The following is a 27,424-nucleotide window of genomic DNA, read 5'->3' on the forward strand; positions in this document are numbered from 1 at the left end:
ACAGAGGAAGCTATTTGGTGCACAGCTCACCTGTTTTATAGCGGTTATTTTCACTGCCTAATTCCATGTCTACCTTTGTAAGTAATGACATTTCTTTTCTCTGCACCAGGTGATACAGCTACAGTAAAAAAGCAATTACTGAAATTGGTGAAGGATATGAATTTCCTAGAATATGATTTATTTGCATCATGTTCTCCTTGTTATGACTGGCAATGTATCTTTGCAGTTCTCAATTGCACTATATTCCTTTTCTTCATTAATTGGCAGCTATGAAGACAAGAACTTTTTAAATTTTTCCTGGCAGTTTTTAATCAATATTTATTATATGAAAATGCAGGATATGGTGCATATTTAAATGACAAATTTGGTTTAATTTAGGATAGGACAAGAAAGAGATGTTCTAGAGAGTAGGTACAATCCTGTTGTGCTTCCAGGTTTAGAGATCAGTGGTAATTCAGTCTCCAATGCATTTATTTGGAATGATTATGTAAGTCTACTCTGAGATTGTATCCAAAAAACACTGTGGTATGTTTTGTGACCATTTCATTTGGAGCCAGACTAAGATGTATGATGTCCCCAGTGCATCAGCCAGTAGGTTACAATGACTAAACTGCTGATTTGAAAAGATTTGGAGTAATATTTTGCAGATGTGAATAGCTGTGTTCTTTCAACTGAGGTTTTTTTAGAAACACTATTCCTAATTGCCATGTCAGTCACTCTGAAATGTAAGTTAGACTAATTTTTACATGATTTTGCCCAGCAAATCTCCAATACAATTGTTCGAAATTTATGAAGCTTCTCGTAACTTTTTGTTAAGCTGGTTTGTGTTCAGGGAGCACTAGACATCATTCAAATGGGATCTATACAAACTGCGAAACTGTTTGCAGGTAAGTGCAAAAATATTCTTATGCTAAAAACACTGCGAGTTCATGAAAGCAGAATGGGAGAACACTCATATTGTATGCTTAGTTTCATACAGTCCAAAGTTATCAGATAACTAACTTTTTTACCAGGCTACATACATGGAAGGTGTAGTTGGCCCCGGCAAAGGTGGTGTAAATAGCAAATCTGAGCTGCGTTTCTAGAATCTGCTTGAAGTAAACTCTTAGCTCATCTCTTGGGTCTGAAGCTCTCAGGCTTCACTGGTATCACTTCTCATGCTCCCAGTATTCCCTGTCTTGTAGGTTTACCCTGGTGTAAACCATCTCAAGGAAAATGGTTCCCCAGCTGAAACACCTGTGCAGAAGGGAAGCCGCTAGCTTCCCTTCCTTACTACAAAACCAAACTCTGCTGCGTATTACACTGATGAAAAGGCATCTCTGGTGGAGTTGCCCTAGAAATGCAGCTGTGCAAGTGAAAGTATAGGTCTGTTAGTCTGGGCTTACCTAGTAAACTGTCCTGTCCTGAACCATTGCTCAGAGGAGCAGAATAGCAGTGCTGAAATCTGTGAGCTTTGGCAGGCCATTGCATGGGAGCAGGCTGATCTTCTCAGATGGGACAAAAGTCCAGACAGCAGGAACACAACCTGGAAATAGACAATGAGCTTTTATTAAGTCTTATTATTTGAAACTTTTAAACTCAGCAAGGTACTGTCAGATGTGCCCCAAGTTCTGACCTTTCTCACCATGCATTTTAGGGACATATTTCTTCAGTAGGTGCTGAAAAGAGAGAAGGAGTTTGAAATTGCCTTCTACTATGTCCCAAGAGGCTTAAATCAGCATCCCTGATGACTACTTAATTTTGTATTAATTATAAACTAATCTGTATTTGCTGTTATACCCGTGATTATAACTATCTCATTTGGGGCTAATATGACCTCCACAGAGCTTCTGAGTAATTCAGGATGAGAGCAGCATTTGTTAATCAGCTGGTGGGTTTGTCTTTCTAAAACATAGCACAATTTCAGGCTAAGTACAGGCTTAGGAAGAGGAATCCTGTCACATGTGAAAAAAACACAATCTCTGAAAAGCTCTTTTCCTTCTCTTTATTTTTCAAGTGGCAATTTTCAGTGGGAAATACAAAGTGGAAACAGGAAGCTATTTCAATCAGTAGCAACTTGTACTTACTGCTTTACTTTTTAATTAGAACACACAAATATGGGGGAAGGGATGGTTAACATGCTCAGAGCAGAAAAGAAACTTGCCCTTTGCTCTGGCTTGTTCCCTGTTGTGAAGCCATCACACTCTTTCTGTGAATCATGCAGAGAAGTGTTATGCAGGGAAGTGGGTTTAGCACTGCCAAAGTGGCTCTGCCTTTTGGCCAGCAACTGGAGACATAAGGAAAGAAAAATACCTAGTTTGTAGTTTGGCAATAATACCCAGGAGAATAAATAATGCAGGAGAGCCTGGAAGCCTAGGTGCAGTCTCATATCTCTTTTAAGCTGTCTGCCAAACCTCTCAGCAGTAGCAGCATGACTGGATCCTCTTTTATCTCTAGGGAATTAATTTATCCTGAGGCACCTACAGTTAACATATCTTTTTATGGTCTGTGACCCTAGTGAGGTTTCAGACATTGGTAGCTTGAGCTGTTTAGATGAGTGCTTCAGGGCAGATGGTTGTGAGAGCTTTTCCCTGGCTGGCTGTGTGCTCTGGTTTGTTGGTGTCTTCGACTAGCAGCGCAGTTTGTCCCAGGGAGCTGAGCTGGTGCATTAATCCTGCAAGAAGCTTCTGGCAGATTTGCAGTGGGAGGAAGACTCTACAGTGTCTAACTTGTTCGCATCCTTTTCCAGGGTGTTTAAATACAGATAAAACTTCAAGCAGCTGAAGTAAGTATACAGAATGTGAGAGCAGCAGTCAACCCACATTTAGGTGTCTGATTTCAAAGAGCCTGTGTGCGCTAACATTGGGCTTCATGGAAGTGGGCCTGCAGCAGCTCAGCGGTGCAGCAGACTGAATGTCAGTGTTTCACTGCAGCCTTAAGAAAATATTGCTGCAGAGCTGCAAAAAATGTGTGTTGCTTAGCCTTAGTTTGGTCTCTTATTTACCCTGTTGTTTGAATACTTAAGGCAACTGTATCATGATGAGTCCCAGTTGTTTACATCCCTAACTGTCCTGCTCCATCTCACAGCTTGTACTTGAATGACTTTGAGAGATTCACTGAAGGCAGTGAAAAGGGTAAGGAGGGATTAAACAATCTGGTCCTGCTGCCTTGTTGCAGCTTTCCCCATCAGGCTTTCTGCACTCTCTTGAGAGACCTCTGGACAGCATCACTCCGCCTTGCTCCCATCTGCACTGTTGGGCTACAATTCTTGACCAGCTTTGCCTTGTGCTTAAGATATGAAAAAAAAAAAGACTCTGTGCACTCTTCCCAACCCCCCCCAAGAATTATTCCCAAGCATGTTTTTGAATCAAGCTTTGGTTTTGATACAACAAGAAAAGCTAAACTACCCCTAGCTGCTTTAGCTGAGATGGGCACAGCATTTCACCAGATTTAGTTGGAAATCCTGAAACCTCTCAAGCAACATCATAATGAATACATTGGTTGCTCTCCTATCTCCTACCTTGCACTTTATGGATCCGAGACACCTGTGCAAGGGTGTCCCACTTGGAAGTGGTTTGATCAATGCTACTTTGCTTACAGATCACAACCTTTTAACCTCTCTATCCTCTTATGCCCTCTCCACTCTGCTTAAGTAGCTTATATGGATTCATGGAAGCAAGGTGAAGAGGGTAAATATCGGAAGAGAGAAAGGCAAGAGGAAGGAAGTGGTGCTTTTTTAAACCTTTTTACCTCTTTACCTTTTATTATGGAGTGCTACAGCTAAACTGTAAAAAAAAAAAAAAAAGGGGGGGGTTTATTAATGGTACTTCCTAAGCCTGCTAAGTAGATCTTTTATTTGTGCATCAAAAACCAGTAAAGAAAATACTATCTTGAAGCCTCAGGTTGCCCTCTATGTTCTGTTATTTTCTAATATGTAGTTTTTAGCTTACAGCTGCAATTGCCAGCATTTTGAGAATATCAGCTTTCATTTTCAAGACTAAAGTGCATTTCTAGCTTTCATGACTAATGGTGAAAAAAGATTAAAAGCCTTTCAACCGGAAAGTTCTACAAACAAAGTGGAAATGTTTGTTTCATTTTAATCTCATGTTTTAAGTCTATCTTAAAGCAGAACCTGTATTTTTAACAAATGGAGATTAAGTGTCAGGAACAGTATGACAGGACTCTGTATGGCAAGAAAAGCTGCCAGCTCATCGCACAACAGAAGTTATAAAATCTATTTAAGAAATGTTTCAAATGTTGTCTACAGTGCTTAAGTGTGTTATAAATCACTTCACTGAAAATTGTATACGCATTCTGTCTTGAGTTACTGGGAGCTCTCCTGTGGTTTTGAATGCTGCAGCCCTGAAGTTTATCTTTGTCAAATGCTCTCAGAATAGTTCTGAATTTGGCCTTTATTCTGGCAACTGGAGTGAGTCGTTGGAAAGTATAATAGTTTACATCATTTATCTCTGTTACAGTGGCACAGTATGTTACTCTGGAGAGGTAAAAGAACATAAAAGATGGAAATTATTGGAAAGTTGAGCCTTGTGTGTGTGGAAACATAGCTGGGAAAATAGATGCTAGAGAAATGCAGTGTACCATTTGGATGGTAACACTAGTACTGCAACAGTCAGAAGCATAGTTGTTCTCAGCAGGTTTTGAAAACTAATTTTTAGAAGTTAATACTTAAAATCCACTTCAGCTGCAGATGGTTGTCCAAGATAACAGTGGATATGGACTGACCGTGTGAAAGGGGCACTCTGTGTACGCAGGACTGAACGCACATCTGAAAAGGCACAATCAGGAAAAGCCTGTGCTACACTTATTTTCTAGCTTGAACTCCTGAGATAGTCTGGTAAGACAGATAAGCATATTTGAAGCGCTCTTGTGTAAATTCCCACTCCTGACAAACCATCGTATTCCTGCCTGGCAGCTGCTGATGTTGCAGGCATGTCTCTGTCCTAGTCCATTCCCTACAAATGAAGGTTATAAGATACCATAGCCTGCTTTTGTAGAGGGGATGCTACAATCTGCTTCCCTCTCATGAACGTAGACAAGAATATTCAGAGAACAGGCAAGTATATGACTGGCGATAGATATAAGAAACCACCAAGGGTTTCAGGAGATTATGGAAAGGCAGGAAAAGGCAAAAGAATCGAAAATATTATTAGTAGGACAACAGCTGCTCCACGGATTTAGCATAATTATCTGGGGCTATTAGTCTAGACCTTTAGGTAAACTTCACTGTACTTGTGGCATGTGAGCTGCACTGATGAGATAATTGTTTTAAAACAATTGAACTAATTGTTTTAGGTCAGTACTTGTTTGGAAGCTCATGTCTCTGCTAAAATGAATGGAAAAAAAAGTCAACAAAAAGGGTACCCATAGTTGTGCTGCTCTTTATATATATGTCCAGAACAGTACAGATAGGCCAGCAATCTGTAACAGCTTTCATAGTCACCACTGTGAAAATAATATCTGAATGAGATAATGGCTATGTAGTTGCATTACACGTACATACGTTGGGATCTGAGACAGGACACCTGCTCCTTACCCAGGCAGCGAGCTGCCTGAACGTGCAGGGGCTAGATTTCTGCATGCCAGCCTCCGAGAATGATTCCTCAAATTGAAGCCAGAGTGAATACCAAACCAAATTTAAGCATAAATAAATAAACAAAATGCACGAGGTAGCTGAAATGGTTATTAATAATTTTGTAGAGTTTCTCTTGTCTTATGAAGAAAAATAATGTTTATGCTTCAAAACTGCATGTAAAGCTGCTATAAAGGCTGTAAGGAGTGACCCGTATAGAATAACAAAATTATATTTTATTAGTTAAGTAGTTGACATCTTGGTTATTACATTTCTCAGGGTTATTAAACATTCTCTCTGATTTGTCATGCAAGCTAAGTCTGCTGTGTTTTAATAACCTATTAAACAGTTTCAGTTTGAATCATTCTGGCCTCAAGCAGTACTCAAGATCTCCCAGCCTCTCCAGAGAGAGGCTGTAGGGCTCTGTTCATTCCCTTTTGTTGTCTTTCTGTTTCTCTGGGTCTTCAGCTATTCCTTGTTTTTTCTCTACTAGTTAGCTAAAAAAGAAAACGCACTGCAGACTTGAAAGAAACAGATGGGAGCGTGTTTCTTCATGCAACTTGCACTACAGGTTGCAGTGGCTTGTGCCTTGGCGTAAGGGAAATGCTAGCAGTGCTGTTACCCTAACCAATGATTGACTAGCCCACCTTTTTCTCTCTCAGTATCTGATTAGAGAGAATTTTCTCAGACCTTCCTTTTCCAAGTTTTCCCATTCCTTAGTGTTTTCGCCCTTCTCCTCAATGTTTATATTTCTCCTCATCCCTTACAGGCATCTTCCAAGAATATTTTTACGCTGAAGCCTCTGCAATAACTGCACCTTATATAGTTTGAGGTCAGCTCAGGTATCAATGAAAGGTAAGGAGATTAATCTGCTTTATCAAGTACATCAGTCTATAGCCTTTCCTTGGCATCTCAATGCTCTACTGTCCTGCCAGCAGCTGCCGTGGCTGTAGGCCGCACGCCTGCGCCGCGTTACGCGGCTGCAGCAAGGCAGAGCGCAGTGCAGCAGCTGAGCACAGCGAGGGCTGGGGTCCTGACGCACCGCTTGCTGTGGCTGCCTGATCCCCCCGGTCTCTGGGGAGCGAGATCCACTGCTCCGGAGGGGAAGCACAAAACCACCACACTGAGCTGCAGGAGCTGGACCTCACCAGCCCCATCAGGTGCTCAGGAGCTCTGCTTTTCATGGAAACTGAAATAATGAAGTTCCTTCATATCTGTCTGCTGCCAGAGAGATAGAAAGTGTTCCTCTATACCTTTGCACTAATTTGTATCTTAAAAGGTGCCACTACAAAAGGAACTCATTCAGTATATTAAATGCTATATGCTTCAAACAACACAATCAGCTAAATCATATGGAATTTTGTGTTCAGTCTCCTGAAAAGTTCTGTGCAAAATGAAATTCTGTAATACCTGTTGTCTTAATTTTCAGCTCATAACAGCCATAACAACTACAATATGTGGTGTCTCCTGGGAATTCATTACCAGTTGGAGTCCCTTCAGTAAGATGCAGAGCAACATCATTTTACTGTGACCATCAGACCTTAACAGCAGCTTGGTGAGTTTATTATTTTCATTTGTAACTCTGTTTTCTGCCATGCATTTTCAATAACAAGTTTGTCCCAAGGACTTTCAATTTCAATTGCAAATAAAATGTTGACAATGCTTTTGGATGTATGTTGTAACACAGTGAGGCATTAGATGGGCCATTTCCCAGCAGTAACAACATAATAACAGCTTAGCAGGATTTTTTTTGCTATCTACAGGCTAGATTATCTTATTTTAAATTGATAACAAGGGCCAGGTGGCTGTTTTTAAGGGCAAGACATGAATTACAAGCATATGTATCCAAGGCAGTGTTGGCCAGTGGCTGTTCAAGCATAAATTGTTTCCTATTACCACTTTTGATAGGAGAGACACATTACAGTTCATCCCCATGAGAACACAATACGGCAGGACATCTCTGTGATTTCTCTTTGCACTATTTCCATTTAAAAAAGACAATATTTACTCTGTCATGACACTGCTAATTGATATTACAGTGGGTAATTTTGTTGTGCTGTTGATCAAGGATTAGGAATCCTCTCCCATACTGCTATGTAGTATTCCCAGAGGTCTACATGCTTAGCAGGGAAGATACAAGGAGGAATTATGGAGTCCATAATATGGCCTACCAGATAGAAAACTGAATTAATGCTTTGGAAAAAAGAGGGCTTCCTCAGTGATCCTAGGGATAGCATCTCTCTAAACCTTAGTTTCTCTATCTGTGAAACAGGTAAGACACAGACCTTCTGGAAATCATTATTAGCTTGTCAAGAATGAGATTTTTTTTTTTTCTGGTTTTGTTTGTTTCTAAAAGGACAAGATAGAAGCTGATTACAGTATGGTTAAATTTTTGCTAAATCTGGAGAGAGAATATGGGAAGGGAGAAGTGGAGAGTTTTTGTCCTGCCTAAACAAAGGAAGAAGGCTGTGTCTAGACACCTGCCATGTTATGTCAAAGCAGGAGCTGCTTGCTCCCTTTGTTTTAATGTACTCTAGTTGATTTTCTGTCTTTTTTTTTCAAGGCATACAAATAATGGTTCAGTTAAAATTACTTGTCTAGCAACTTGGCTACCATTTTCATATAATGCAAGAGGCTGCTTTGATGATGTCCTGTAGTATGCTGACTATGAATCTGTAGTTTAAATTCATTGCTTCAAGTATATGAGAAAGAAGGAATCAGATATAATCTGAAAACAAAGACAAGTAGTTCTTCTGTTAACATAACTTTAATGTAATAACTTTTTGGCAGGAGAGAACTATGCCTGTTTTCTTTAACAAAAGCTCTGTAAAACCTGGTCACTCCTTTTCTTGATAGTATAGTTTGAATTTGCTTTTCCTAGCATGGAAAATAGATTGAAAGGGATGTGGGTTTTTTAAATTGCATTGCTTGAAGGCTTTTTTTCTTTTTCTTTTTTTTTTTGTCTGTTTTAAGCTTACGTTTTCTGTACTTTGTAAGAACAATGCTATGCAAGGGCTGTTCAGAACAATCTGTTGGCACCAGCTTTTTAAAATCTGCTACTCCAAGCTCTGTTCCTCATCTCTGCTGCCCTTTCTTTAGGAACCTCATCATCTGTATTCAGTGTTCCTCCTTCTCCTCCAACCACCTGCTTACACTTAAACCTAGAAATCTCTGCTGGGATCCATTCCCCAAAATAACAGTGTATTATTAAGCTGACAGCATGTCACTGATACCGTGTTTGTTCATAAATATAAATATCTCATCAATAATTATATTCTGTAGGATGCTTATCCGCAAGCTAAAGTGGCACAGGTCTAGAGTACACGCAGCAATAATACAAATTTGAAGACCTACCCACAGCAGAACTTGTGTTTTTTAATTATTAGCAGTGTAGTAAGGTACCATACTCCCTACATTTTTCATCCTATTCCTGCATCAACACACTGTGAACTAGCATAAAATTGATTTTATCAGTGTTTCCTGTTTTCCAAAGGCAAGGGGACTTGTTGACCTTCCCATGTTTACTGTTTGGATTTGTCTCAATAAAATTAGACCACAGGTGGGGAGGGACCAGCACTTTACCCATTGGATTGTTTCATTACTTAATAGGTGACATAATGTTTAGTTCCCTGTATTTCTGATGAGGGCTTGAGCTGATCCTAATGAGCCTTCTTAAAACTGACTATAAGGAACTAAGTCTGGATGATTTTAGGATTTGTAGCAGCAATGCAGATAGATTACAGTGGAAATACTAGACAAATATAAAAAAAAAAAAAAGGCATGTTGTTTTTAACAAGGTGAAGATGGAGAATTGACCACATCTGATTACCACACAGATGCTGTGCCAAGGGCAAGCTCGGAGAGCTGGTATCAGGAACTTTTACAGCCCAGTGACTCAGATTAGTGTCTCACAGATTGCTAAAATAAAGTAGTGTGGCTGTACAGCAGTGCATTTTGCGTGACGCAGTGAAGCATAGCTTGATGCAGATTAGGCTATGATAAGGTTGTTAGTAATCAGCTCATTTCAGAACAGTGTGCTGAGCAAAGTGGAGAGTTCACCTTGTTTTCCGAAAACCAGAGGTTTGAAGGCTATATAAAATTGGTTCTGGTTTTGAAACCAACTTGGCAGTTACTAGTTTTCAAATTACTTTTTTGAGGGTAGTATGCACAGGTGCTATATAAAGAAGCAGTCTTTCTGGGTACACAGTGTCTTTGAAAATCAGATTGTTTTTTTTTTTTTTTTCCCCTCAAGTTCTCCTTTGCTAAGAGCTGAAGAGGCCACTGTGGGGTTTGAGTTTAATTTGCTGGCATTAACAACACAGCATATTTAATGTATTAGAGGACATCAGAAGGAATCTTAATGTTCTACTTAATGACAGAAAGCAGGATGTAGTATCTGGGGCCCACTGAAATGATTAGAGTTCCCTGGCTGGGTTTTGTGGGTGTTATCCACCTAAAGATCTTTAGCTATTACCACACAGGTTTACCTGTAAATTTCAGAATATCATGCCTCATAGCTATTCTACAGGAGTGTCAGGTTGCAGAAAAAATATTTACTTACTTTCTTCCTTATTTTACTATGTTTACTTTCTCTAATTCTCTGCCACATAGCTGAGGAAAGTAAATCTAACGACTAAGTAATCTCTCAAGTTGGATTATGATTTAGATTTCTTATCAGTTTCCATAGTGTAAGTATAATCTCAGTCATGGGAGAAGAACTGTTATCAAATGTACACTTCTTTGAAAGTTTTGGTAAAAGATAATAATTTATAAACATTTTCCTGAAAGGGCAGAGATACTGTGTAGCTGATGGGGCTTTACTGACGTCCCTGATGAATGTTTTCAATTATTTTTTTTTTATTTTATTATAAACTGTGATATGTGGAAGAAATAGCACACATCTGCAAAGACTTATGTTCACATTAAAGCTGCATGTATATGCATGGGGAGGGGGCAGCTACACCACAGAACAGTATTAACCATTACAACCGTTACCGAGTTGCCTAGAAGCTGGATTTATGGGAGATTGTGTTCTGGTAAATTAGATCCCTAAGAACCTGGGCACCTGAAAATGTAAAATATTTCTTCCCAAAATCTAGATCCATTAAGTTCCATTGTATCTTGCAACTGCAGAAATTTCTTAGGTACCCCCGAGGTCTGCTGCCATTCAGAAATAGAATTACCCACATCTTGATTGTGACAAGTTGTCTGTTATCTGTGCTATTGCCAAACCACAGCAGGACTCGGGAACAAGGTATGCTATCTAATCCACATCTTATCTTATACACTTAACACCAGTTCTTTTCATCTACCTCATTTAGACTACAGGAGGAAAGAGTTTCAACTGGTGGGCGTAGAGGCTTTGCAAAATGACTAACCTGCATTCAAAGCTGTGTTGTGTATCAGGCAGAGGAAGGACTTGAAAAGATATTGTTTATAACATACATTTGTGTGTGTAAATTGACAATTTGCTAAAAAAGGACCACAGTCTAAATCAACAAAACAGAGAAAAGCTGTGAATCAGAGATATTTCTGTCTTAGAGGTGAGGGACTGATGTATTAGCTTGCTGAAGTTCATGAAACAAACCTCAGTGTCCTTAGAGTAGAAGGCATCAGAACCAGAAGGAAGTTATTCATGAGATCCCACTCTTTATTGCTGAGAAAGCAGAGGACTGAAGTCTTTGGTTTAGTTTTTGCTTGAAAATGCTGTCTATTTGAGAATTTTGTGCACATATGCAGATTTTTCTAGGATCCACCTCTGACCAAGGGGGGATCAGCTGTACTTTTCATGCAAAAGAGACTAGATGCTCACAGAAACATTGAGCGTACACACAGCTAGAAAATGATACAAAGGTAAGGCACATCAGATACACAGATGAGAAGCAAAGTTTAGAATTCTAATTATCGGGTCAGACTCTATCTAGAAGGTAACGTGCTTCCCTAAATTATCAAGAGCACCTTTCCTTCTACAAAAGCCACGTGTGGTTACATGCCATTTTTGCTTTTTAAAAACAGGGGAAAAAAATTTTACAATATCACTTAGAATCACCAAAAGTTTCTTTAAATTTTTATACATTTTGTATATATCAACAAATCTGGAGTTATCTGTTAGTTCTAGGCTGTTTTTCCTACAACTTTGGCTTTCTATTCTGAAAAAGAAAAGAAATTTCTCAACCCTTAAAATTGTTCTCAATATTTACATAACAAGTGTGTAAGCAAAACTAAAAAGCCTCATTCGTGCCTTCGTTATCCAGTCTCTACTTCAGTGGTGTCATTTAAGAAACATGACATTATATAAAGGGGACTTGTGTGAACTGCTCTTTCATTTCACTTTGAAGCAGAAGGGTAAGTTGAATTTCTTTTTAATAAATCACAAGGAACTTCAGCTAGAAGGCAACCTGTTCCTTTTCATTTCCGTGGTCATATTTACATTTTAAAATTAAATTTTCTTTTATTAGTATTTTTCTTACTTTGCTTATATTAGAAATTTTACTAGATCAGGAGATGCCTGAAGGACACCAGATTGTAATGACTGATGAAGGTCATTAAAACTGGATTAAAACTGAAGAGCTGTTTTTTCCATTTTGCTATATAACTGATCGGGACTATGACTCTGCATCATAATCCAGTTATGAGCTGGATGCAGTAGTCCATTCAAATGTAATTCCCTGAATGATCAGCACCGGATGAAGAGTACCTGTTGTAATTGCATTTCCTTATCTCAGGGACATAAGTATTCCTAGCCACCTAAGGTAGGTTTCTGTTAGAGCCTTTAATAATCGGCTCTCTGAATCATTGGCCAGCACTGTCAGAGTGTCTGCTAGCCTTCAATGTAGTAAAGGCTAAACAACTTGAGACACTTCAGATTGAACACATGGAACTCAACAGCACTTTTAATAGAGCATGGATGTTATCAGGTGTATTTGAAATTTCCACTTGTTAAACTGGAAATTCTTAACCATGAGGAACAGACACTGCTATTACTTAAACAGATTCTATGTGCAGCAAAACGCTGAAATTTATGACATAATTGAATATTCTTACCTTCAAGGGTATGATCCCACTGAATTTATTTTGATGAGACATTCCTCTAGAAAAACAAGTGAACTTTGTCCTTAAAAATAGTTAGTATTGATGCAGATTTGGAATAATGTGAAAAGCCTTCTGTGACAGAGTCAGTGTAGAAGATGTAAACAACAATTCCTTTTTTTAAAAAAGCTCAGTCCGGTTTTAATAAATGCTAATAATAATCTGTTATTTTAATTCTGATTGGCATGTATGCTTTAAAACATTTTTTAACTGATGAACTTGGGTGTTGGTAATCTTGCAGCACTCAAGCCAGCCAAGATTTTATTCTCAACTTTAAGTGGATTTGGATTTAGAACATATTACATGTCAATTAAAATGGTCTTGTCAATTCTGAATTTTTTTTCAGAATGGAAGTTTTTTTTAAGAGAGTGTAGTACATGATCCTCTCTAATTCATGCCAAAAGAAAAGTGAAGTCATGGATATTAAGTTATATGTCTTATATGAAAGTTAACCCATTTAGATCATCTCATTAGAAAGGGATACTCATTTCTGGCATCTTGAACCTTTCTTTATCTCATTATTTTAACTGAATGATGCCAATAACTAGATAACTCCATGCCATAGTGTCTTACAGTCCATCAGTTCAGATTTTGTAACCACACAAGCCTTACCAATGCTGCACACCCACTAGCTGCATTGTAAATCCCTGATCTATAGTTTCTGAGTGCTTTTCAAGTCATGATATCTCGGCACTGAGATTATAACCCTACTTAATGTTATATCTAAAAGGATAAAATAAGATTAATAGGCTTATTGCCAACCGGCAAAAATGCATTTTCTACAAGACTAACTCTGGCATTTTCAAGCTTGTGGAATTTTATTCAAAACAAGATAAGAATGTCAACTGAGCTACAAAATTTTGCCCATGTGTAAAACACTATCAGTCTACTTATTTCAAACAAATGTGCTTAAATAGTACTGTGCTTAAATAGATTGCTAACTAGCTCCAAACTATCACAACAACCACTGTAACAGATTGTGCCTTTCAGGTTGGTAGCATATGCATCTATGTTTCATTGACTGATTACAGCCCTTACAGACAATTAATGGCTTAAGCATGATCAGTTACATCTGAGCCTGTCATTTCTCAAGGATTAGTCCAACAAATAGTCAGTGATAACAAAAAAGGGGATGATTTGTCTTTACTACTTCTAAATGTGTAGCTGTCATTCTGTACCGAGCATACCAATCTGTATCAGTCTAGAAACAGTTTTGTGTATAAGCTATGCAATGGTAGCAAAATAAACCTGGGAAGTCTCTTATACCTAAACTATAGACTTTATTTAAATAAGCAAAGAATGTAAATTTCAAGAAGGGATTAAATGGGCAAGAAAAAAAAATGTTCAATCATATGAGCCAATGCCTACAATTTCTTAGTGAATTGTTGCCTGACAAACGTGGGTTTTCTTACAGCTGGCCTGAGCAATCATGTTGTCTTACTCATCCTACGTGCTCACAGCAGTAGCTGCTTTGCTAGTGACTTGCCATGCACTGTGTAAATGTCCAGGAATTCCTGGGCTACCTGGTGTCCCTGGACTGCCTGGAAGAGATGGTCTGAAAGGACAACCACATCTACCAGGTAAACAAACTTCCCTTTGTTGCAGCAAATCCTTGTCATAAAGGCTGCATGAATAAAAACAATTAACACAGAAGGATGTGTGCCCTCAAGGAAGCAGCTGTGTTAAGAAGAGGAGGGAAAATTGAATGGAGGAAATGGTCAGTTTAATTTTTTTTTCCTAAAAGAAAGATAAGCCTCATCTCTCATCTGGGAGGTTATCAGTACTTAAACATAGAAATATCATATATATATAAATATTTTTGTAGTGCTTTTCTGTTGGCTTTCCAAAGGAAATGGCTTCTTTCACAGCAGAAGCTTTTCCCCTTTTTTTAAGTATTAAAAAAAAAAAAAGTTATTTACAAGTCTAATTAAAAGGCTTCTGGCATCTTTCTCTCGTGTTCAAAGATGGTATGTGCAAGAGTAGTCTGGTAAGGAACACTCTTTGCATTGTATAGTTTTCTTTCTATGCAGAAATGCTTTCTCCAGTTCTATTACCAAGGCTAAAGCACTATTGAAATTATTCATAAATGTTATACATTTCAGTTTGAGATTACATTGTATTTCATCCTGAAGTCCCCAGAATATGCATCAATTGGAAAGAAAATTATGCTTCTCTTTTCCAGGTCTCATGGGACCCTCTGGAAACCTGATGTCTCCTGGAAGATATGGTCTTCCTTGGTCACAAGGTGAGAAAGGATATTGGACCACCATGTGAGAAGGGCTGATGTCCATGTAATGTTGTGCCAGTCAAATGGAGTCTTTTTATTGGGTAAAATATGTTGCCTTTTACTGACTGTGAAATGCAGTAAGAGTTGCAACATTGCAACTCAGAGAGAGGGAGATGCAGCAATATTTTATGCTTCTACATTCCCACTTGTTTTAGTTATGAATAATGGGAACACAGTCCTGAGAGCACACTAACAAATTTATTCTACATGTAGGACCTTTGTTACCCATGGAAATTTGTACAAAAAAAAAGTATCTACCTTTACAGTGAGTTCCTGTCTTCAGCAAGCAGTGCTGGATGGACTGTATTTCACACAATCTATGCAGAAACCCTCCTATACTAGTGTTTATGGTTCACATTAAAATATGATCCCAGCAGTTTAAAAATAAAGTGGTGGTGTGCCATAGGAACTGTTCTGTCCCTGAAGTCTCCCTTGTGCCTTTTCCCTAACGATTGTTAGAGTGAAACAAATTCTCTTTGGCAAAAGCCACTTTCACAGACATGACAAACGTAGGGCTTCAAGCTAGAAAAATTTATCTTCTGTGCAGAGGGGATTTAACAATATTTCAGAGGGTCAGAGGTTTTTGTTTGTTTGCTTTAACATAGGTTAACAACAGTGTGAAGAAATACTGGGAACATTTATCTTAAGTCAGACGAGGTTAAAAAAAAAATACATTGTGTGTTAGTTTTGGAAAATGATTAGTTTTATCCAAGGAATTATTCTTACCAGCAGAGCCTAGTTTTGCTTGATTGTATAACTTTTATTTTTATCTGCGTAGGTCTGCCTGGTTCTCTGGACACTGTACTCTACAATGCTTTAGCAAATTTGCAAGAGCGACTTTCCAAACTTGAAGGAGGTAATTTTTCCCACTTTTACTTTTTAAGCTCAGAATCAGTTTTAAGTGCCATAGGCAAAATTAATTATGGAATCATGGACTTACAGGAAAGAAATCCAGTTGAAAATGGTGCTACCTCCCAAAACTCTATTTTCTCATCTGAAGCAGGGGAGATCAGGACTAATTTTCCCTGGAGAAGCAGATTTCTCTCAGGAACACTAATATGCATTTATTCAAATTTGATTTATTAAAAGAATATTCCAACTGATGTTGAACTTTCCACATGGATTCATAGGAACTCCTCAGCCTTGTACCACATTGCTAACATTTTTATCTATCAGCAACCATATTGTTAAAGGTGCTAAATTGTTTTGTACTAAGAAGGAATTCATAGAAATTATAATTTCTGTTTCACTTGCTCAAATTTGAAGCAAATCAATCCTCTCTAGAGAGTACACACAATATAATAGAGCTGATAGTGTATGTAGCAAATGTTAGTGGGGCATCTTTGTCTTGGAGAATTCAGTGACAAACAGCATAACAATATACTTAGTGAACAGCTAGTGAACTGGTAAAATTTTGAAGATCTTTATTCCTCTTCATCCTTTACTCTAATTCTTGTCCTCTGTTTCTCTTACTGCTTTTAATTTTCTCTTCATTTCTTGATTTCTCTATTTCCTTTCTTATTAATATGCCATAGGAAATTTTAAAAGCTAACTAGTTTTTTTCTTTTCATGTTTTAGTGCTTGCTTTGCATGGGAAAATAAAAGAAGTAGGAGACAAAATACTTGCCAGCAATGGGAAGGAAGTAGATTTTGCATCAGCGCTACGATCCTGTGAAGAGGCTGGAGGAACTCTTGCAACTCCCACAAACGAGGAGGAGAATAAAGCTATTTTGGCTATTGTGAAACAGTATAACCGATATGCTTACTTGGGCATTAAAGAGAGTGAGGCTTCAGGTCAATTTAAGTCTATAAATGGCATGCCTCTGAATTATACCAAGTGGCACCAACATGAGCCTAATGGCAAAGGGGCAGAAAATTGTGTAGAGATGTATACTGATGGGAGCTGGAATGACAAAAAATGCAACCTGTATCGCCTCACAATATGTGAATTTTAAAGAATGGCCTTTCAGCCACCTGAGAGCATGGAGACAATTAAATATCCTGTGTCTCAGGTTTATGTGATTTCTGCAATTATTCTATGTCAGAAAATCTAAAATTAATCATATTACACTATTTTTTATCCTTAAGAAAATGACAGCTATAGTAGGTGATTAACTAATTAAAATGTGCATTAATCTGATGTGTTTGTCTCTTTTGGAGGGTTAGCAATAGCTCAGAATTCATTTTTTTCATGGCAGACTGTTTCTGTGCACTGTGCCTTTGTGAAGATCAGAGGAAAATTCTAAGGTTTGACTTGGGATATTAAAAAAGTCTGAAGCTAAAATTTCCTATGGCTTCATAGCGAAAGCATTTCCAAGTATTTAATAGTTCTGCCTTCAAAGAGATGCAGAGAGGTTGACTTCACTGGAGCAATTTTGGTCTCAGGTTTTGTACGTCTCTCTGAATTATAGGGCTTGTATTGTGTCATATTGAAGCATGCACTGATTCATTCAGCATCCCTATCTAACTGTTGTTTTATAAAAATATTAGCAGTAGTTACAATTAGTAGCTTCTGAAACTAAGAAAATTATCTATAAAACACTAAGGTAAACATTGCACTAGATCTACACAGACATAGAAATATGTGTATAAAATACTGAGGACTGTGTTTTGTTGCTAAAAGATCACATTCCGTCCTAAAATTATGACCATTGCAGTGTTAGAAGGCCACCTGTCTTCTCCCAAACCACTGGACAACCACATACTATTTTGAAGGAGCAGGTTAGATTGGAAGTTCAATCTGTTCAAAACACAAGCTATTTCTCTGCTGATATCATGCCAAGCAACCACACAGTCAGACTGTGACCGAAATCTGCTGGGATCAAGAACTGTCTTTTCACCAAATATTTTCATCACTACCAGTCTGGGTAGCTGGTGAGCAATGGGAGCTCAGTCAAGTACCACAAATAGCAAATTCTCACACACTTATCTTGCAGTGAGGAAGTCCTGGGTTCAGCCACTATCATTTTCACACCACCTGAGGGAAAATAAGAAACCACTGGAGTTAAAATACACGCATAAACACTTTTACTTCATCTTCTCTTCCCCCAGATTTGGCTCTATGCAGGGAGCCCATAGGAACCTGGACTTGACTCTGGGCAGTGTTGTCCTTTGTCTGCATTGAGGAAGAGATGGGATCTATTCACATGGTCATTTCAAGCCTTGTCAAGTAGGAAAACTTTAGCATCTTCAGACACAGGAGATGGGGGGGGACACTTTTGGCAGTGGAGGATTCATGTCCAGCATTGCATACATCACTCCAGCTGATCTGAGAGCAGATAGCGACTTTGAAACAGGAAAGTACACCAGTATCACCAGATATATTTCAAAGTATCAACCTGCTTTACAAAATAGCTTCCTTTGAGACCTATGACCATGATACCATTTTGGCTAAAAATCTCAAATGGGAAGGGACTAAGTAAACAGAATAAATTGTTTCTCTGTTCTGTTATTATAGGATAAATAATTTTGATTAAATCTTTCCTTAAAAATGCAATGAGCAAAAATAATTCCTGATGCATAATGACCAGACCAGAAAGAATCCAGGTTAGTATTTTTTTCTTAATTTATAAGATCATAGCATAACAAAAATTTTGACTCTCAGGTTACTTAGAGATAATATAAGGCTAAACGAATACCTTTTAATTTTCCTAGGCTTAGCTCTGACCAGTTGCACTAAATCTGCTGAAAAGAGTTGAAGCTTTACTTAAAACTTCATCTACCTCCTGAGTTTTAATCATTAGTATTTTAATAAGTAAACCTTGTTAGCAATTTTTGAGTCTTTCAACTGTACGGCTTCTTTGTTAGAGCAAGATGATTACCTGGCATAAGAAGGCATTATGCTGGAGAAAGAGAAAAAAAAAAATCTCACTCTACTAACATGATGTTTTATTATTGGAATCAAATTCACATTCATTTACCTAGATCTCCAAATAGGTTTGGAGTATCCTATTCCTTTAGTTAATCAACAATTTATTTCCACCACATTTGGGTTTACAGAAGGACTGTACAATTCCCTTGTTAAAATCCTCAATGTGTAAAAATCTTAAAAATGCTTAACACAGATCTAAACTTAAAGATGTTTGGGTGTTTTTTATCCATTTAAGAAAAATAAGATTTTTTTTTTTTAATCAAAAGCTAATTTTTATTACATCAATAAGCAAATCATCTAGGCTAGGTCTCAGAGTCCAATTTCTTTCTGCTTAAGCCATTACTATTACGAGGAAAAAAAAAAAACACCCAGACAGGAAAAAAACCCCTCACATATGCTGCTTAAAAATAAAAATCTATTCAGATCCAGTCAAAGAACTGCTAGGCAGCACTTTCCCCTCTATTGTTCACAGTGAGATCTGTAACATTGCAGGTAACTGAACTAAACTCCTCAGTTATTTCCATGAAATAAGCTGAGTACAACGTTATATGAAGATATCATCTCTTACTACGCTCTAGCCTTTGCCTTTACCGTTCTGAAACAGCCCTCCCTGTTCTGTGCCCAAAGTAAGTCATGACTGTGCCTCATCTATCAAACTGAAGGTATCAAGGGGACAGCTGCCAGTTTCCTCTCTTCTTCATAAACTGTGGCCACATTCTTTTGCGTGGACTTTAATCTCCTAACTTTGATGAACTTCAGAGGCTTTTTTTATGTGTGTATAACCCTATCAGTTTAAACCATCGAATGCAGTTTAAAACATTTATAAGCATTTCAGTCTATTTTTTGTGAAAGATCCAAATTCTGCATTTGTGTATTAATGGATTATTTTTTTTTTCATGGACAGAGAGGTCAGGCACAAGAAGAAAGAGAACAAATTGCTTCTCAGTTCTGTTATTATAGGATAAATAATTTTGATTAAATCTTTCCTTAAAAATGCAATGAGCAAAAACAATCCCTGATGCATAGTGACCAGACCAGGAAGAATCCAGGTTAGTTTTTTTTTTCTTACTTTATAATAATTTGCTATAGAAAAGGAATCTAACGGTAAGATCTTTAATTCAGAAAATCACTTATTCATTTCTCAACTGCTATAAAAGCAGATTTTGAAAATTAAGATCTCAGAAGTTAAAAGGTCACAAAAATTAAATCCTTTCTGAAGCAAAGGGATTGCCTATCACATAAGAGAAGTTCAATACAATTGTTATTACAGTATATTTAATAGTGAGAGCTTTGGCTATAAAAATTATGGATATTGATTTCAGAACTCTCTCTAGACTAGAGTGATATCCTCTTTTATAACTGTATAACTTCATTAGGTGTTTTAACTTAGAAATACTATTAACAATTTTGAGCACTCTAAAAACCTCTCCCCTGCCCCTGTCAATCCCTACCACATGTAAATAAATTGACCTTCAATTACAGCAAATAAGTGTTTTTTCCATGGCTTCCTGATTTTTGTAGAAACTTAATTTTAAAAAATCCAAGCCCCATGGTTCTTGGCAAAATTGAGTTAAAATTCAACCTTATGTGAATATAGTAACTGGCAGGATATGACAGTGGCTGGCAGGGCTACCTTATGTTGTATAAATTGTGACCATTGCCTCTTTTATTTAACTTTTTAAAAAATTTTAAGTCAAATTTAAAGAAGAATAATTACTTTGTTCCTGTTCCTTTATGGAGAAAAGAAAATATATGGTGGAAAAGTACCAGTACTTGCTGCTGCAATATCCTAGCAGTGCTGAAAATACTAAGTAGGGTGAAGGTTAATCATACATTTTACATTTATTTGCAACTTTTCTTTAGAAGAACAGTAAGTGCAAATAGGAGAAGAAATATTTGCCACCAGGAAATTTGTTAGCTGGTTTTGAAACCACACTGAGAAGTGGTAGAAAGATTAATGGCCCTATTATACAATTCTTATGAACCAGAGGAAAACAATGTTCTTTTGAGTCTTGTGTAATGGTGTAACAGACATGTTTGTCTGGACCTCCAAGAGTGTCAGATTGCAGTGATTTTCGTTATCGGAAGTTGAAATGTACTGTCATAAAATCATATTAACCTACAGTTATACAAACATAGTTGGGTTTAAAGCACAATCAATACAGGATGCTTGGATATTAGAGTAGCACCTTTTAAAATGATAAGGGGACTTGGATTCTAGTTCAAGTTCCTCTTAGGAAACCAGGGTTTGGCAGAATTTGGCTCAAGGGTGATCAGCCTTGTGTGATGCCAGGTGAAACCTGGAATGAAACATTCACCCATCTCTGCTCTTTTGGCTGAGGAGCCAAAAGGAACTGTACAGCAAGGGCATCTTAACCCTTGAGGAGGCTGCAGCAATGATCATTATAGTAGTAAAGACTGTAGTGAAAGATTTAACCTCCTTCTGCAGATAATGGAGGATAACTGCAGATATATGGAATAATAGTTTCATCTGGTTCATAAACGTGAGGGTATTTTCTCTCTCTCATTAGAATGCTATTTTACTATTAACAGCTATTGAAGAGATGAGATATAATCTTGCTTTCTATTTGTTATAAACACAAAGCTCTATTTCTTCTTGTGTTCTTCAGCTGAGCTGCACCAAGCGATGTATCAGAAACATCTAGTGACCTCCACTTGGATCCTTCACACATAAGTCAGTGGAGCAAGATGGCCATAGCACGTACAAGCACTGATCACACTGTCTACAGGTAAAATTAAGTCTTTCTGCTCTACAATGCTGCTCATAATTTAAAAAAAAAAAAAAAAGCCACATTGAAGTTTGCCACCCAAGTATCCGTAACTTGCTGAATTATTTGGTTCCTGTTTTGAAAGCTCAGCAAAAATAGCCTCAGCCCTCCTCTGTGAAGGGGAGACACTAGGTACCATGTGCTCTTCCTGATACTTGCAGATGTAAGGGAGCTGTTGGGGACAATCTGACAATGATTTGGAAGAGAAAAAGAAATACAGAAAGCACAGGACAAGGTGGTAGCAAGGTAGGATGGAAACAATAGCAGAACAGCACAAAATCAATGTAAACAGAAAATGTAAGTGGGGTTGAGGCCATTGAAATATAAACTAAGAGAAAAATAAAGGAATTTTCAAAGTTATCTGAGATGTGACTAGCACTACGAAGGAAAAAAAAGTAACTTTCAGGAGGTTAAGTATACAAAGGAAAGGCTAACAAACAGGCTGATGGAAGGAACACACACCCACTTTCATAAACTGAAATTCAACTCTAGTGTCTGTATTTCTTGAAGCAGCTACAAAAGCAGTATTGACCAACTTTTGTCCTTAGCATGTGTTGCATTTACCTACCTACATTGTGCAACACTGAACCTATTCACAGAATATCCTTCATTTGCTTCACTAGCACTGAAATTTTAAAACCTCTTTATGATAGAGGTGGAAACACAGAAGAAAAGTTGCCTCAACACTCAAAAACTGTTTGTTCTTTATCAGATCTGTATCTTTGAATCTCGCTGAGCTTCTATGATACACAGCTCAAGGCAAGATCAAAAAATAGTTTAGAAGTTACAATAGTTACGTAGAATATTCTAATAGCCAATCACAAACAAGTGTAGTAGAAATGTAGGTATTTTTAAATATCCATCTATTTTATCTTGCTCCATCTTATCAATATGCTGATAAAAATCAAGAGAAGAAAAGTTTAGACTTTATCAAATCTACATCAGCTCTTCTCAGTAGTCTGTCACACAAGAAAACTCATCTCCCTCCAAGTTTCCCAGGCCATCAGCCAGCATGTGAAGCCCACTCATGAGGCCAAGCCTCAGCCTCTTCTCACACTTGCCTAACCTGTGGTTGCTTCCAGATGCAATTGAAGCACTAAAGTTGTTCTCACCACGGATGTGAAGGCCCAGGTTCTGCCTGTGACCTTTTCACAAAGGTTACTCATACAAATTTAAAACAGCCCTCTTCTGTCAAGGTACATACAGCTGGGTACTGCTTATTTATCTTTCACAGGACTGGCGCCTTTTCCAGGGCACTCAATAAGCAGTCCTGCAGGACTTAATCAGGCTTCTGTGGGCACAGCAATGACAAAAGGACTCTACATCAGTTGCTGAGGTAAGTGTGAAGGTGTAGGGGGCCTGTGGAGGTGATCTAGGCTTGCTTAGATCCAGTAGCACTTTAGACTAATATGGATATTTACTCACGTTCCCCATCTCATCTCAAAGCACCTACTCCTCAGCTGCTTCACCACCACATCAGGATGCTGGATTGACGCCACGAGGATGCTGTGAGCACATTTGTTTGTTTGAACTGGAGCACAGCCTCAAACTCCTGTCCTAGAAGTCTCCATGAGACAGAAACACCTCTCAGCTGAGGATAACTTAAAAAGTGCATGGCAATGCATTTCCATTGCACCAGTGCTCTGCATCTTGAAATGTAGAGTCCTTACAGGACTGATTAGAGCAGCTTTTTCCTTCACTGAAAGGTCATTGTTCTGTTGGATAAAACTTATTATTTATGATTTGTAAACTACTCCTGGAGTATTCCAAAAGTTATTTAAGTATGTGCTTCTGTGGCTGTTTCCTCTACATATCGGGCAGACTGACCATTGTCTTTTAGTTTTGCTGCTACAATTATGAGATTGTTTTGTTACAAGACTTCACGTAATTCTCACTGATAAGTCCTCAGTCTATAATGAAAATGATGGTGGTGTTCCTGGTGCATATTATATTTCAGGTGAACTCCTTGTTTTGGCTTATCTTCAGTGACATTTACAATTTAACATTTACACAGCTGTTCTGTGGAAACATTAGGTATTTCAAATATGTATTGAGAAATTGCTTTATCCTGCTCCAGGGCTGTTTTGTAGGGTTTTTTAAACATGTGAAAGTGTTTCTACAAATCAAGAAAGTACTCTCAAATATTTTCCTCACATTTTAAGTGTTTACCTCTCAAAGAAAACTCCCCATCATTCAATTTAAAGTTCATTAAATTTCTATTCCTATGCAAATTCATTTAATATTACATGTTCTTTGTATTTCCTGTAGGTAACAACTAATCTCAAGTTACATGCTCTTTTTATTTCATATTGGAGCTGCTAGGTAAGTTGAACATCTTTAATTAGGTTTCTGCTTAAATTATGTTGAATCCTCTTAGACTGTATCACAAACCTTTTCATTTTAGTTTTTTTTTCTTTGTGTCTCAACATATTTATTAAATCTTTTACCTACTTTTATAGAGGATATCACCTGAGCTGAAGATACTTTAAAAGATGGATGCCGTAATGGAAGAATAAGCATTAGCAATTGTTTCCCTCAAACCAATCTGTTATTGTTGTTGTTAAATTTTGTTGGTTTTGTTTGTTTGGTTTTGGGTGTTTTTGTTTTGTTTTGTTTTTTTAAATGCAGGACTCTACGCTTGGGAGTAAACCAGTTTGGTTTACATTTGACTAAGCAATGTTGTTTCCACAGTTCCACAAAATCTTAGGAGCAGCTTTTTCCTGCTCCCATGCTGTGCTCAAGGTAAACCAGCAGGAATTCCTCCACTGCCTGGTTTCACGTACTTGCCTGAAGATGGGAAATACGAAGGATTTATACCAGGTACATGCAGTTACCATCTCCATTTTTATTTAAGTGTACTGTTGTGTTCCATTTTTATGCTTTGTAAACTCAGTGCTCTACTGTATAATCTGATGTGGGTTCTACTTGATAGAAAACAAAACAGATCTTTATTAATTCCCTGTATGAAATAAGATGCTCCTACTTAAAGACACAATGGTTCCATTCACAGAGAAAACGATATCATTTTCCATAACACAGGCCACAAGAAACTTGTTGCTAGGTGTTAGGTTGGAGCTGCAAGCAAGCACTTGAACAGCCTGGAAGATTCTGCCAACAATCCTTAGAGACAGTTAAAAATCAACTAAACCTACTGCACAAGTGCCAGTGTTTCGCCCGGACTGACTCAGTCACTTCTGGAGCAAAGACTCAGTTTGCTAATTCAAGTTTTCCATAAACATCACTGCTCTGCAGGTTGTTTTCCAGGAATGTATTCCCTGTCCCTACAAAGATCAATGTCTGAAATGATCCCCTGTTTAAAACATAAGCAGTAAACTAAAACAGTTCAAACAAATATTTAAAAAAGTCATATTAATTTAACAATTACCTCTGTTTTATCTTGATTCAAACTGTAACACAAAGTGTGTAATAACTGGTTTTGTTCATAGGTTTCCTACCACCATCTGATAACGAAATGGAAGACATCATCTGTCACTTAGAACATTGGATTTCCAGACTGGAAGGAGGTAATTTATCTGCCTTTAGTAGATGGATTAGTGGGCATAAGCAAGATGAGCAACAAAATGGCTTCTTAGGAGGACAGCAGAATTTTCTGCAGTTTTATTGTATTCCATGTATGTTTTGTTCACTGGTAGAAAGAAGAGTGATAACTCTCAAAGCTGGCAGAGCTGGGGGGAGTGGTTTTCCATAACTGCTGGGAAACACATAGGTAACAGCTCTGAAGTAAGGGTGCAAACAAGCCAGAAATTTATCAGATTAAAATCCCTGCCTAAGCAGAAGCGTTTCATGGGCACCTCATGCTCCTAAAAGACAAATAAACTGAACACTAAAAACATACCAGAACGATCAGAACCAGACCACATCTAAGATCCTACTCACTCAAGGACTGCCATATACCCTCGTATACTACAAACCATTTCAGAGTACAGAAACTCAAAGAAAATAATATACTCTTTCCAGATGTAGAATTCCTCATTTTGTTCCCTCCTCCAACATCTTTTGTGCTTCACCTATTTCATTGTCTATATATTTGTGTTTCTTCCCTTTTTTCCTTCCCCTCATCCTTTCAATTTTCTTCTGGCTTTTGGAGGTTATCTTTTTCCTTCCTTTTTTTTTTTTTTCCAATATTTGATTTTAAGTTCTCATCTTCTTTACCTTTCCCTGGGCTTAATCTAAAGTTATGGAGGAAAATAGTGGGAATTAAAATTGACAGCAAAGTGACCACAAAACAATGCGTAAAAGTTTAACAGCTTTCACCTCATCTTTCAGTTCTCCACTTGGAAAAGGAGATAACAGCATCTGGAGGAAAAATATTTGCTACCAGTGGGGAAAAAACCAATTTCCATGCTACACTGGAAAAATGCAAAGAGGCTGGAGGGTCTATTGCCACTCCAAGGAACTCCGAGGAGAATGATGCCATTCTGTTCTTTGTGAAAAGTTTTAATACCTATGCCTACCTGGGGATAAAGGAATCCCTAATTCCAAACAAATTCCAGTTCCTGGATAGCACACAACTGAGCTATACTAACTGGTATTTAAATGAACCTTCTCAAAAAGAGGAAGAGGAATGTGTGGAGATGTACACTGATGGCACTTGGAATGACAAAAGGTGCCACCAGAATCGCCTTATTGTCTGTCAGTTTTAGTGCTTCGCCCTGCTGCTCTCTGGCAGGGTCCCTGGAACACCCACTCCTGTCCCTTGTCTCCGGATTTGTTGTTAGTGAACACAGATAATGCAGCATGAAAAATACAAGTCACTCTTCCGCAGCCTGATTTGTCTTTTTAACAAATGGCAGCTGTAAAGAGGAAATTAGTTATAATGAGAGCAGTGGCTATTTTGTCTGTTTTGTTCTTCACTGCCCACTGACTTTCTTGATAGGACCTACTGCTCTGTTAACCTGCTGACTTACTTATGACAAGAGCAAAAAGTACATTTCTTGGGCGCATACCTAAAGGGACTCGCAGCCACAAGATCTTCCAGCACCCCTTTACCTGCAAGCCTCAAAGCTGGGTGTATTTTGATCGTTTCTGTAAGTTTCTCTCCGCAAGCCTACCCATACAGACACTCCTGTTACCACTGCTGTTGCTCAGCCTGCATTTCTCTGGCCATCTTCACCCATAACAGATTCCCTAAAAGGAGAAATAAGCAGTGTCACTAGATTAACAGAGCTATGAGCACACAGGGGACTCACCCACATTGTATTTCCCTTGGGAAAGCTTTAGAGTCAGCAGGTCTTTAACCTACATATACCTGAAAAGTGGTGGCCAGAAGCCACATCTTGAGCTCCTCCAGCAACTCCTAATCCCTTTTCCCTGACTGAGCATAGTAGCAGCACAGGAAGTCCCATGCCATATGGGATGCATGTGGAAGAAGACACACAAGAGCTGAGGTGTTACAGTGCCCATGTGGTTTGGGGAGATCAGTAGAGCCATGATGACTTCAATTTTTTTAAGCTAGATGGTAGGGAGATTCAGATATAGCTAATTTGTGGGCACCACAGAGCTGCTTGGCAAAACTTGATTGAGATTGCCATAGGGCTAAGCTTGGCAAAATGCCTACATTTCTGAAGCAGCCGATATTCTTCACTTATTGCAGAAGCTGCTCAGAGCCTGCACCCTCCAGCTCAAGCTAAAGGATTATTTAAGACAAAGCTATCTGAACAACTTTGTTAATGGGTTCCAGTCTCCTGCTAAAGCTGAGTATTCCCAAGGTTAGATGCACAGTTGTGCAGTGCAGCAGGCACATCCAGAGATGTCTGGTTTTTTTCCCCTTCCTCTGGAGCAGCCGAATTTGACGTAGC

The 27,424-nt window shown here is 38.1% G+C and overlaps 2 protein-coding genes across 2 annotated transcripts; both read left to right on the forward strand.

Moving 5' to 3' along the window:
* The first annotated feature begins 14,087 nt into the window (after positions 1-14,087).
* LOC104481955 (pulmonary surfactant-associated protein A) lies at positions 14,088-17,085 on the forward strand. Its single transcript, XM_010123299.2, has 4 exons — positions 14,088-14,238; positions 14,841-14,903; positions 15,724-15,801; positions 16,524-17,085. The coding sequence occupies exons 1-4, from the start codon at positions 14,088-14,090 to the stop codon at positions 16,898-16,900; spliced, it is 669 nt and encodes a 222-aa protein (XP_010121601.1). The 3' UTR covers positions 16,901-17,085.
* A 4,440-nt stretch (positions 17,086-21,525) lies between these two features.
* On the forward strand, positions 21,526-26,269 carry LOC104481956 (pulmonary surfactant-associated protein A). Its single transcript, XM_086752369.1, has 5 exons — positions 21,526-21,566; positions 23,483-23,562; positions 24,348-24,425; positions 25,052-25,129; positions 25,893-26,269. Exons 1-5 carry the CDS (start codon positions 21,526-21,528, stop codon positions 26,267-26,269), a joined length of 654 nt encoding a protein of 217 aa, XP_086608495.1.
* Positions 26,270-27,424: the final 1,155 nt, after the last annotated feature.

The sequence above is a fragment of the Chlamydotis macqueenii genome, chromosome 7 (genome assembly GCF_036417535.1).
Source record: "Chlamydotis macqueenii isolate bChlMac1 chromosome 7, bChlMac1.mat, whole genome shotgun sequence".
Classification (NCBI taxonomy): Eukaryota; Metazoa; Chordata; class Aves; order Otidiformes; family Otididae; genus Chlamydotis; species Chlamydotis macqueenii.